Here is a 13436-nt window from a genome sequence, read left to right on the forward strand (position 1 = left end):
GGACCGAGGGTAGCAACTACAATGTTTAAGGCACACAATATACAGGGTGTATCTGAATGACTGCAACAAACTTCAAGGGGTGATTCTTTAGTGAATTTTAAGGGTACTTTGTTATATGAACCATGGGCGACTTCGGCTCCCCTAAGGAGTTACACCCCTTCAAAAATGGCAGAAAATTTTGGTTTAATTTTTTTTTTCTCAAAAACCATAAACGCTAGGAAAATGAAATTTGGGGTATATTACCTACCCTTCTAAATTACTAAACGTAACCACGCCTTTTGCATTTTTGCGAACATTTTTTGAATGCAGATGATAAATACATTAGAAAAATTTTACACAGATAGATGAAAGTATTCTAAAACGTTTTTGTCTCTCTGAAATTTTACCAAAAACGACTAATTTTTGAGAAAAAAAATAGTAAAGCAGACACTGCTCGTTAAACAACGAGGTTGTCGATCAAAAGTTGAAATGAGTTTTGAATGAAAAAATCTTAGTAGGCGTTGCAATCTTTGTCAGAAATATTTTTGACGTTTAAATGTCAGTTTTTCTTACTATTATTATTGTTTTTCAAATTAATTTTTGAATAAAGTTCTATCGTATTTACGCTCGTTCACTCGACGTTTCAAAATTTTAAATAATAAGTAAGAAAACCACTGATATGTAAACGTCAAAAATATTTCTGACAAAGATTGCAAAGCCTACTCAGATTTTTTCATTAAAAATTCATTCCAACTTTCGATTAACAACCCTACAGCTTAACAGTTAGTGTTTGCTTAATTATTTTTTTTCTCAGAAATTATTAATTTTTAGAAGAACATCAGACAGACAAAAAAGTTTTAGAATAGTTTTATATTTAAAAAAATCTAGGCATAAATTGAACGGGGGTGGTTACGTTTAGTAGTTTAGAAGGGTAGATTAAAAGTACAAATAGGGTAAAAACGTGCCCTATTATGAGTTAAACATATTCCCCAAATTTCATTTTCCTAGCGTTTATGGTTTTTGAGAAAAAGAAATTAAACTAAAATTTTCCGCTATTTTTGGAGGGGTGTAGCTCTTTAGGGGAGCCGAAGTCGCCCATGGTTCATATATCAAAGTACCCTTAAAATTCACTAAAGAATCACCCGTTGAAGTTTGTTGCAGTCATTCAGATACACCCTGTATACGTTTTGGCATCAAAATCTGGAAAGTTAACTTCAGAAAACTAACAAACATAAAAAATTGGCTACAAAATGTATATTTTCCAAATACTGGTTCTAGATCATTATTATTATTAGATTCTTGGAGTGGCCATTGTCCAATTTTCCCAATTTTTGAGGGACAACAGGTCAAATACAGCCCCTAGATGTATTTGGTTTCAGAATATGGAAAAAATTTATTAGAAGATTCTTTGATCAGATTATTCTTTACTAGTATGATGTCAATTTACATCAGAGGGATAATATATTAAAATTGCAATCCCTAACGCATAACCAGTTGTCTTCCCCTTGCTTTATAAATGTTTTTAGACACGCATGGTTTGCAAGTGGCTATATAGAGGAGAGACCAGACCATTTTGAAAGTCCCGTGAAAGTTTGCTTTTCGAGTGAGAAGCCAACATGTGATATCTGTGGGGATATAGCGGTCATAACATTAGCATGGTGTAAAAAATCCTTATGTTTAAAACATTTTTTCCACGACTTTCATTTTTGCCAACACTATGTAGAATAAAAATAAATTTAACATTGAACATAAAAAACGTCAATTAGTAATATAAAACAAACTTATTTGGTATAATCAACCATTTTTTTTGTCAGTTGCTTTTAACTCATAAATAAATAATAGTATATTATTATATGAGCATATAATGAGGGCTGTTATTCACGAAGGTTAAATTTATGTCACGACCGTAGCGACTGGCATAATTAACCTGAGTGAATAATAGCTCATTATATGCGAGTAGAATACTATACTTTGTCCACGACTATTGAAATTGATTCCATAAATTTATTTTTTAAATAAATTTTTGAATAAAGGTTAAACGTCAATGTGACACAAATTCAATGTTACTAACTGTAACCAACGTCACAACAATTTGTCAAAATTAAGTGTCAGTTTTATAAAACGTCGTTTTCTTTACGAAAATTAATTAATTTATGCTTAAATAATACGAAAAAATGAATTTGTTTAGGTTTTTTTAATGTCAAACATTTAGAAACTCTTAAAAAATTGAATTAAATTGACGTTTTTTGAACTTTTAACGTTTCAAATAATTATTATTAGTCTGGTCAAGATGGCTACCCGTGGATAATGATTATTTTAAATAAATTTTTGAATAAAGGTTAAACGTCAATGTGACACAAATTCAATGTTACTAACTGTAACCAACGTCACAACAATTTGTCAAAATTAAGTGTCAGTTTTATAAAACGTCGTTTTCTTTACGAAAATTAATGAATTTATGCTTAAATCATACGAAAAAATGAATTTGTTTAGGTTTTTTTAATGTCAAACATTTAGAAACTCCTAAAAAATTGAATTAAATTGACGTTTTTTGAACTTTTAACGTTTCAAATAATTATTATTAGTCTGGTCAAGATGGCTACCCGTGAATAATGATTATTATTCACCGCTATTATTCACTCCGTGAAAAATGACTACCATTTTGTTTTAGAAAACTCATTCATAAGGTATATATTATAAGGTAGTCGTGGACAAAATATCTTTTTTATCTAGTAGTTTTATATTTATTATGTAAAGAAAATGAGGGTAGTTCACCTCGTGGAACATCGATATAGATAGATTTAAAAAAAAAACAATACTCATTTTCGAGATATAAACAAAAACTACCCCTAATTTATAACCTTTATAACCATTTTCAAAAATTTTTACTTCAAATATAAAACATTTTATTGTGAGACTAATTTACGGTTTTGTTTAAAGTATTTTCAAAATACCTGACAGTTTTATCACATCATTCTTACGAAAAGTAGTTACATGTTAACCCTCGTAACATCGCTAGGGTTGATCTACGATGAATGAGAAAAAAACACTTAACTAATATTTTTGAATGCACTACAAGTATATTTAACGTCATCAAAATCGATAGGGTGGTTTTTAAATAAACCCGAAAAAATAGGGTTAGTTCGCCCCTTTTAACCCTCTGGTATATGTATGATACATGTACGTACTTTTTCTCCAAACTTTCAACCCCTATAACTCGCCCCACGGGCTTTTACCGCACGTATAAAAAAATGTGCGAACCTTATTTTAGCCCATTCTATGACTGTACCAAATTTCATCGAAATCGGTGAGACTCAGTCGTGACACTTCCCTTGTTAGAGAGTCTGCAAAATTTAATTATTCAACATAAAAATGTTGCCGATCAGCTTTCTGCAAAGTATGCTTACACGCTGCTCTCATTTCAATGCGAAATGATGAATAAGAGATTATCCCTAAAACGAAATTTAGTGTCCAAGAAGCCCCAACAACGGACATCACCTTTTTATATATTTTTTGTTGTATGTATAAGGTATTTTCAATGTTTTATGATAGCTATACAGCGTGTCCCGTATCTTCCGCATCAGAGCATTATACGATTGTACGATACATTATTCTGAAGCGATCTTTCTAATAAAATTTTTTCGAAATGTTTATAATAACCGCACGGGAACTGTTTAAACGAACTGTTTTTCGTCCAATCAGCAGATCGCAAATCAGCCTCAGGTAGTCGGTGCCTCCTTCGGCCGGTCCGCTACGCCGATGATAACTCGTTTCCCACGTGTAGTCACCAATAGATTCGTCACGGAAAGAGAAATAAACTTTTTCGGTGAATCAAAGTCGTCCGTTATTGGTCGTTGTTAAACAGTTCCCGTGCGGTTATTATAAACATTTCGAAAAAAATTTATTAGAAAGATCGCTTCAGAATAATGTATTCTACAACCGTATAATGCTCTGATGCGGAAGATACGGGACACGCTGTATAATCCTGAAGATTAGGTTGGTATGATGAACAAGTTTCTGATGCCCTAACTTTATTTCTTCACTTTTATTAATCTTGAAACATTTGCAAAAAACGTGTCCAAGTAACCCCATCTTACGGTACATTAACATGCTCGAACACGATCTAAGCATTCCAATAAACTAACCATCTAAGTAGTATAGATTCGCCGATTCTAGAACCTCCTCCTCGAACCTGCGTTCTAGGAGGAGGTTCTTGAATCGGCAAATTTTTTGGGGGTCAGAGGAGGTTCGATGAGAAGAGGAGGTTCTTGAATCGGCGATTCTTTTAGGGGTCGGAGGAGATTCGATGAGGAGAGGAGGAGGCCATTAACTTGAGAAGGTCATGTTATTTTGACGAAATTATTAAAAATTTATTTATTTGTTTCGAATTATTAGAACCTCCTCTGATCCCCAAAAAATTTGCCGATTCAAGAACCTCCTCCTAGAACGCAGGTTCGAGGAGGAGGTTCTAGAATCGGCGAATCTATACTACTCATCTATACTAGCATACTGTTAGAAAACTATCAATTATTTACAAAAACTATCTTGTTTTATATCAACATGGTATCAAGCTGCAGCCTCGGCTGAATTAGATAAGATTATTCATTTAACACCCTAGAACTCGATCTAGCTACTCCGATAAACAAACCAGCTATACTAGAATATTGTACGAAAAATGCCATTCATCTATAGAAACTATCTTGTTTTGTATCAACATAATGTCCAGCTGCAGTCTCGGTCGCAAACGACCTCGGCTGAATTAGATACGATTATACATATAACATCCTAGAACCCGATCTAAGCACTCCAATAAAGAAACCACCTATACTAGAATATTGTCAGAGCAAATGCCAATCATCTATAGAAACTATCTTGCTTTGTATTAACATAGTATCAAGTAATAAAAATATACAACAATCTAGCACTGAATAACAATTAAAACTAGAACTAACACTAGACCTAGAACTAGAAAGTTTTGGGTTTAACCGTGGTATTTTGCCAAGAAAATCAGAAATGTTGGTGCTAGATGATCTGCCGTTTTATTTTCATTAAGGTTGGTACGTTCTAGAATGCAGATTATGTACAAAATTAATCAGAAGACGTCGGCCGCCAAAAAAACCGAGTTTATCTGGATTGCACTGATGAAGAAAGCAACCTCAATTAATACATACATGAACATTATATGAAATTTGATGGATTTTTGACTCTCAAGAACTTGAATGAATTCTCTGGATTTGAGAATAAGAGATAGTTCAGGGCGGCCGACGTCTTCGAAGTCGGCCGAGGTTGTATTTTGTCAAAAAAATCCGAAATGTTGGTGCTAAATGGTTAGGTTGGTACGTTTTAGAAAGCAGATTATGTACAAAATTAACCAGAAGATGTAGGCCGACAAAAACCGAGATTATCTGGATTACAACTGACGGAGAAAGCAACCTCAATTAATACAAACACCAACATCATATGAAATCTGATGGTTTTGAAGTGACCACGAAGACATTGGGGGACTTTTGAATAACAATTAAAACTAGAACTAACACTAGACCGCGAAGTAGAAATATTCGGGTTTAGCCGTCTTGAGAGACGTGCGGCTAAATCCTAATGTTTCTAGTTCTAGGTCTAGTGTTACTTCTAGTTTTACACTAACACTGTCATTAGTACTAACACTATACGTGGAACTAGAATCATTCGAGTTTAGCCGTCTTGAGAGACGTGCGGCTAAATCCGAATGTTTCTAGTTCTAGGTCTAGTGTTACTTCTAGTTTTAGTTCTATGACAAATATATAATAATATAACGCTGAATAACAACTAAAACTAGAACTAACACTTGCACTAGAACTAAAACTAGACATAGAACAAAACATTCGGGTTTAGCCGTACATCTCTTAAGATGTTAGTTCAACTTCTCGTTCAATAAAAATATACAACAATCTAGCGGTGAATAACAATTAAAACTAGAACTACCGTCCTTGATTTATACATCGTATAGACAACTCGGGGAATACCCTGAATTTATCTATAACCATAAAATAGAGCAACTTGAGGAATAACCCGAGTTGCCTTCTTTCTATTCGCACTAATATTAATATTTAAATATACTGATGTATTAAATAGGTAATATTAACAATATGACTTAACGAGCTCCGTTATATCGAGGTTTAACAGTATTAAAAAGATTTTTTTTTACTTACCCCCAAAAACAGTTTTAGCGAAATTTTCTTGATTTCTATGTCCGTTTGTTGTCGTTAGAGTCGACATTTCAGGGGATACTCTTGATTCAGCCACCTAAAAAAAATCATTAACTCTTAAATTTTGTCTGTTTTGGTTTATTTGTTTTGTGTCCATCCTAAACAGCTTGTTAAAAGAGAACCAACTCAACTAAGTGAATCGTTTGTTTTCAAAAACTGGTTCCAGTAGCGTAAACAAATTTGTTTAGGGCCCGGTGCTTTTAAAGACCGTTACGGGTGATTCAGGAGGTTTCTAAAATTAAACTTACTTTCAAACTAAACTTGTGTACTGAAAACAATCGATCTCACGTTGATTTTCTTGTGAATTTCTTAGTTCAGTTATTTCAATTTATTTTATTAATGTTTGAATTAAGTAATCGTTATAAATTTATAAATAATTTTTTAATAACTTAACACACCTACTTTTGCGATTTCGCGCGGTTTAAATCGGGTAAATATTAGTAAACCAAAAAAGATATTTTTAAGATTATTTAAAAAAATTAGTAAAAATTTTGAAAAATAAGACGTATCCAACGTTAAAGAATTGAAGGTTAACCTTAATAATAAATAAATCGGCGGCGGTTCAATCGACTCTCATTCTCTATTTAAGTGTGAAATAGGACATTTGCATTCGAACGTGAAGGCGCGAGTCCGGTCGATACTACTAATGGTTTATTATTAGCCGACTTAACCTGGTATACGTGGTCGGACTGCGGGAACTTTGTAAATTTATTGGATTTGCAAAAGTTGTTCTAAACGATTCGTTTAGTTTCGTTGAACCAATTCGATTTATGGATTTAAAAAATAATTGTTTCTAATTGGAATAATTTCCTGAAGGTTAACTCAACTTAATATTTGTTTATCAAGGTTGTGAAGATCACAAAATACAATAACAAATTCATCGAAAATTTATGATTTTTTATTAATATAATAATTATTATCTTGAAACTTGTCTACAAAAATATGGAACAACCACGTTGATTTGCTGCAGCGAAAATTTTAAAATGAGAGTTGCCTTAATTATGAAATATGATTAGGCAGTGAGTATAGTTAAGAAAAAATTTAGTGCTGGAATTATAGTAGCCCTCAGCAGCAAACTTTTATCTTCATTCTCCACCTGGCTTACTTACCGATATCATCTTTATCTTTGGAAATATCGGAATATTAAATGCACCATTAGAAATCTTAATCTTTCCTTCATTTAAAACTGAATTTTCTTCTGTCGATGGGTTTATTCTGTCATTATTATACACTATTGCATAGAGCAGAAAATTTCTTATCGATTCTATACATATAGTCTCAGGGATTTGTCCATATCAATCGAGATCTTCATAGTTTCTGGTGGAAAACTGCTGGTGCAATCAAGTGATCGACTAATATTATATGCCAACGTATAGAGTAGAAAATTTTTTATCCTTTCCATATGGTGTCAGAGTTTTGTGAATATTACATAAGAAAATTATGACGCTGTAAACATCTAATACAGCATTTATACGAGGTTATCGTAGCTTTTGTGAGAGAAATGCTTGCGCAATTAAGTAATCGATTAATGTTATACACCACCGCATAGAGTAGAAAATTTCCTATGGTTTCTATATGGTCTCGGAGTTTTGTCCATATCATATAAGAAAGTTATGACGCCTTAAACATGTAAAACAGCACTTATACGAGGTCTTCATAGTTTTTGGGGGAAAAATACTTATGCAATCAGGTGATCGATTAATATTATACACCAACGCATAGAACAGAAAATTTTCTATCGTTTTTATATGGTCTCGGAGTTTTGTGCGTATCATATAAGAAAGTTATAACGCTGTAAGTACTTAAATACAGCAAATATAGGAGATCTTCATAGGTTTTGGGGGAACACTGCTTCTGCAATCAAGTGATCGATTAATATTATACACCAACGTATAGAGCAGAGAATTTCCTATCGTTTCCATATGGTGTTGGAGTTTTGTGGATATCACATAAGAAAATTATGACATCTAATACAGCATTTATACGAGGTTGTCGTAGCTTTTGTGAGAGATATGCTTGCGCAGTTAAGTAATCGATTAATGTTATACACCATCGCATAGAGCAGAAAATTTCCTATAGTTTGTATATGATCTCGGAGTTTTGTCCATATCATATAAGAAAGTTATCACTCCTTAAACATGTTATACAGCATTTATACGACGTCTTCGTAGTTTCTTGGGGAGAAATACTTTTACAATATTATATACCAACCTATAGAGCATAAAATTTCCTATTGTTTCTATATGGTCTCGGAGTTTTGTCCATATCATATACGAAAGCTATGACACCTTAAACATGAAATATAGCATTTATACGAGGTCTTCATAGTTTTTGGGGGAGAAATACTTATGCAATCAAGTGATCGATTAATATTATACACCAACGTATAGAGCAGAGAATTTCCCATCGTTTCCATATGGTGTCGGAGTTTTGTGAATATTACATAAGAAAATTATGACGCTTTAAACATCTAATACAGCATTTATACGAGGTTGTCGTAGCTTTTGTGAGAGAAATGCTTGCGCAATTAAGTAATCGATTAATGTTGTACACCATCGCATAGAGCATAAAATTTCCTATCGTTTCTATATGGTCTCGGAGTTTTGCCCATATCATATAAGAAAAGTATGTCGCCTTAAACGTGTAATAGAGCACTTATACGTAGTCTTCATAATTTTTGAGGGAGAAATACTTATGCAATCAAGTGATCGATTAATATTATACACCAACACATAGAGCAGGAAATTTTCTATCGTTTCTATATGATCTCGGAGTTTTGTCCATATCATATAAGAACGTATATCGCCTTAATCATGTAATACAACACTTATACGAGGTTTTCATAGTTTTTGGGGAAGAAATACTTATGCAATCAAGTGATCGATCAATATTATACACCAACACATAGAGCAGAAAATTTCATATCGTTTCCATATAGTCTCGTAGTTTTATCCATATCATATAAGAAAGTTATGACGCCTTAAACATGTAATACAGCATTTATACGAGGTCTTCATAGTTTTTGGGGGAGAAATACTTATGCAATCAAGTGATCGATTAATATTATACACCAACGCATAGAGCAGAAAATTTTCTATCGTTTTTATATGGTCTCGGAGATTTGTGCGTGTGATATAAGGAAGTTATAACGCTGTAAGTACTTAAATACAGCAAATATACGAGATCTTCATAGCTTTTAAGGGAGAAATACTTATGCAATCAAGTGATCGATTAATATTATACACCAACGTATAGAGCAGAGAATTTCCTATCGTTTCCATATGGTGTTGCAGTTTTGCGAATATCATATAAGAAAATTATGACGCTGTAAACATCTAAAACAGCATTTATACGAGGTTGTCGTAGCTTTTGCGAGAGATATGCTTGCGCAATGAAGTAATCGATTAATGTTATACACCATCGCATAGAGCAGAAAATTTTATATCGTTTCCATATAGTCTCGGAGTTTTGTCCATATCATATAAGAAAGTATATCGCCTTAATCATGTAATGCAGCACTTATACGAGATTTTCATAGTTTTTAGGGGAGAAATACTTATGCAATCAAGTGATCGATTAATAGTATACACCAACACATAGAGCAGAAAATTTCATATCGTTTCCATATAGTTTCGTACTTTTGTCCATATCATATAAGAAAGTTATGACGCCTTAAACATGTAATACAGCATTTATACAAGGTCTTCATAGTTTTTAGGGGAGAAATACTTATGCAATCAAGTGATCGATTAATATTATACACCAACGCATAGAGCAGAAAATTTTCTATCGTTTTTATATGGTCTCGGAGTTTTATGGGTATCATATAAGAAAGTTATAACGCTGTAAGTACTTAAATATAGCAAATATACGAAATGTTCATATGTTTTCGGGGAACACTACTTGTGCAATCAAGTGATCGATTAAAATTATACACCAACACATAGAGCAGAAAATTTCATATCGTTTCCATATAGTTTCGTACTTTTGTCCATATCATATAAGAAAGTTATGACGCCTTAAACATGTAATACAGCATTTATACAAGGTCTTCATAGTTTTTAGGGGAGAAATACTTATGCAATCAAGTGATCGATTAATATTATACACCAACGCATAGAGCAGAAAATTTCATATCGTTTCCATATAGTTTCGTACTTTTGTCCATATCATATAAGAAAGTTATGACGCCTTAAACATGTAATACAGCATTTATACGATCGTCCGTGACTTCTCTCGAATCTGTCCTAGCTTCATTAGAAATAACGTTGAGATAGGTTAGGGATTATGTTATTTTTAAACACAGGATCTTTATGATTACTCTCAGTATTTTCATTAATACCTCTCAATTGCGTTCTTTGCCATCCTCAACCTCGAATACCAATCTCGTACTTTGACTTCAGATCTCTCTCAATTTTATTCTAAACTCTATTAACAAGATCTTTCAACATCATTTCTGACTTCACTCAGAAAATATCTCTCAATAATATCATTAGTTCTTCTCAACATTGTGTTCAACTACGTCTAAACTGGTACTAAATGGCATCTATTATTTCTTAACATCCTATCTAATAATATTTTCATCAATATTTATGCTATTCCTAGTAATCCTCGTCTTTCTCAACATCATTTCTGGCCTTCCTCATCATGGTAACTCAATGCTCTTAATATTATCCTTGGATTTCTCAACGTGGTCATATCAGACATATAGAGACATATCTCTCAATAGAATCCCTCACGTTCCTTGATATCATCTCTATTTCTCACCATGATCATTAACCAACCTCATCATTATTTCGCAACATTATCCCTAACTAATTTGTTTAATTGGTTCCTGATATTTCTCAAGGTCATCTCTCATTTCATTCATTCTTTACTCAAATGTTTAATATCTCTAATCATCCACAGTTTGTGTTACGGAGCGGACATTACTCAATATGGTTAATGAATACGATTAATCTAAATCTCATGTGTCATCAAAGCAAATTGACCCAACTCCTCCATTTCATAATAATATCAAATTTCTAAACATTGAAAACTATTTTAAACATTTAATTTCAAAATAACGATTCCAAGTTGCTTATAGAATTAACTTCCGCTGGGATTTCGATTATTTTGGAGAATAAACATATCGTGTTATAATGCTTGTTTCAAAATTTAAAGTCTTATTTTGTTGGGATATTCATGGAATTTATATTATTTTATCTTTAACGTCTTTATAATTTATGATTATACTATGAGATTATTTTGTGTCACAAAAATATTTAAAATATCGAGGTTAAATTATTTAACACTTAAAGCATAGTTATTATATATATATTTAAGAGTCGCTTATTTATTAATTAATGTATCGATAAACGAAAATGTGACTTCTAAAAATGTGTCTTGACTCGTTAATTTCTTTTACGTCATTTTTAGAACCGCAGGGGGGAATCTCCGCATTAAGAACTCAAGGTTAGCGGTTAACGAGTATCAACAACCGCATACGAGACGATAACATGAGTAACATCGTTGTCATGGGATTCACAATCCATATTTTTTTTATAAATATACCGAAAATATCTAAGTAAGTACGTATTTAATAAAATACGTGTGGGTGAAGTTTTGAAATTTTTGGCAAATGTTGCTTTTAAAATTAAGTTAGAAAATAACAGTCTGTGTCAATAAAAAAAAACTTACTGCTTCCATTTTATCGGTTCACAGAAAAAACTTGTTGATGTGCTTTAGGAACAATGAATGCAAAAACGATATTACAATCACAACAAAAAAAAAGTGATAAAAAAACAACGATTTTAAGAAAAAACACGAACGGCACGGCTTACTTTGGTTATTTTTTAAGTGCGGTGTAGTAATTAAAAACTTCTGCTTAACGTCGTTTAACGCGTGGTGTCTTCTTCAGCGAACGTTCAAAACGTGTGGCGTCGCGCGGTGTTCACTTGTTATTGGGCTTGAATTCCTGTGAACGTCGCAACGTTCGCCGTAGACTTGCGCCACAACGAGGAATAATCTAAAAACGACTTCATGTAGTGATTATCATCGTAATTAATACGAATTTCAATTTTACTAATCATACTTTATTTAATATATTAATTAATAAATAAATTAACCACCGATTTCGGTGAATAGTCATCATCAGGCACACACTTTGATGAATGTGTTAATAATTATTCCTATTAAACATTAATACTTTATGATTAAATATTACATATAAAATATTTTTGTATCATTTTCTTTTAGGAAATTAAACATGCTGAATATTAGTTTCTAAATAGTTAATAAGCGTGGATTAAAAGCCATGTGGTTGACGCGGTTCTGGTTGTCGCCGTCGTCGTAGGCTTTACGTCAAAGACAGCGTAGTCTGGTTGCTCGGCAACCGATACAATCATAATTCAGTGTGGGGACCACGTCATCCTGCTAGCTTTGGGGGTTACGGGGGGATGAGGGAGGTGGTAAAACGGGGTTAACGCGATCAATTATTCAGGCGAGTTCTTTCAGGATTTGCAGTCCACAATTTTATTTTCTCTGTATTCAGAAACACGTGCAATTTTATCACGTTCAACAGGTTCTTGCCCTCCAAATAATCCAATCGATCGAAATTGAAGAATGTTATAATTTTTTATTTTCTGTCGTCCACAAAGTATATAAAAAGATTGTAAATAAAGATAATAATAGTAGATAGTAATAATGATTGTAAACGAAAATATTGCAGAGATTTTGCAATGTTGACTATTTTATTGAAAAGAGGATGCTTTTATTGATAGTTGGTGATTAAATTGACTTATAGTTCTAATTCTCACAATTATTTAAACTTTATCCAGATTATTGCCAAAGATTTTGATTATATTCAAATGCTCTATAAAATACACTGTATCTCAAGAAGTAAAAGAGATTTTGCAATGCGGACTATTTTATTGAAAAGAGGATGCTTTTATTGATGGTTGGTGATTATTTAATACAAATTGACTTATAGTTCGATTTCTCACAATTTTTTAAACTTTATGAAGACAATTTAATTATTGCTAAATATTTTGATTATATTCAAAAGCTTGTATCTCAAGAACTAAAAGTGCTCTATCAAATTGGACCTCTTTATTAGAAAGAGGATACTTTTATGGATATTTGGTATACATTTGGTCAAAATTTACATAAAATTCAATCTTTCACAAATGTTTAAATTTAATGCAAATCACTTAAATAATACTACAAATTTTA

At 32.4% G+C, this 13436-nt stretch overlaps 1 protein-coding gene across 4 annotated transcripts in view; it reads right to left on the reverse strand.

Moving 5' to 3' along the window:
• LOC111420706 (band 7 protein AGAP004871) overlaps positions 1 to 12172 on the reverse strand; it is a 52520-nt gene extending 40348 nt beyond the window's left edge. For 2 of the 4 annotated variants that reach the window (XM_071194671.1, XM_071194667.1), the window contains exons 1-2: positions 11904 to 12171; positions 6168 to 6261 (exon numbers count right to left, since the gene is read on the reverse strand). In XM_071194671.1, the coding sequence (XP_071050772.1) occupies positions 6168 to 6261; positions 11904 to 11912 (103 nt within the window). In that variant the 5' untranslated portion in view covers positions 11913 to 12171. Of the gene's footprint in view, positions 1 to 6167; positions 6262 to 11903 lie in introns of all 4 variants that reach the window. The other 2 variants (XM_071194657.1, XM_071194663.1) reach the window with 2 other exon arrangements.
• Positions 12173 to 13436: the final 1264 nt, after the last annotated feature.

The sequence above is a fragment of the Onthophagus taurus genome, chromosome 1, assembly GCF_036711975.1.
Source record: "Onthophagus taurus isolate NC chromosome 1, IU_Otau_3.0, whole genome shotgun sequence".
Taxonomy (NCBI): domain Eukaryota; kingdom Metazoa; phylum Arthropoda; class Insecta; order Coleoptera; family Scarabaeidae; genus Onthophagus; species Onthophagus taurus.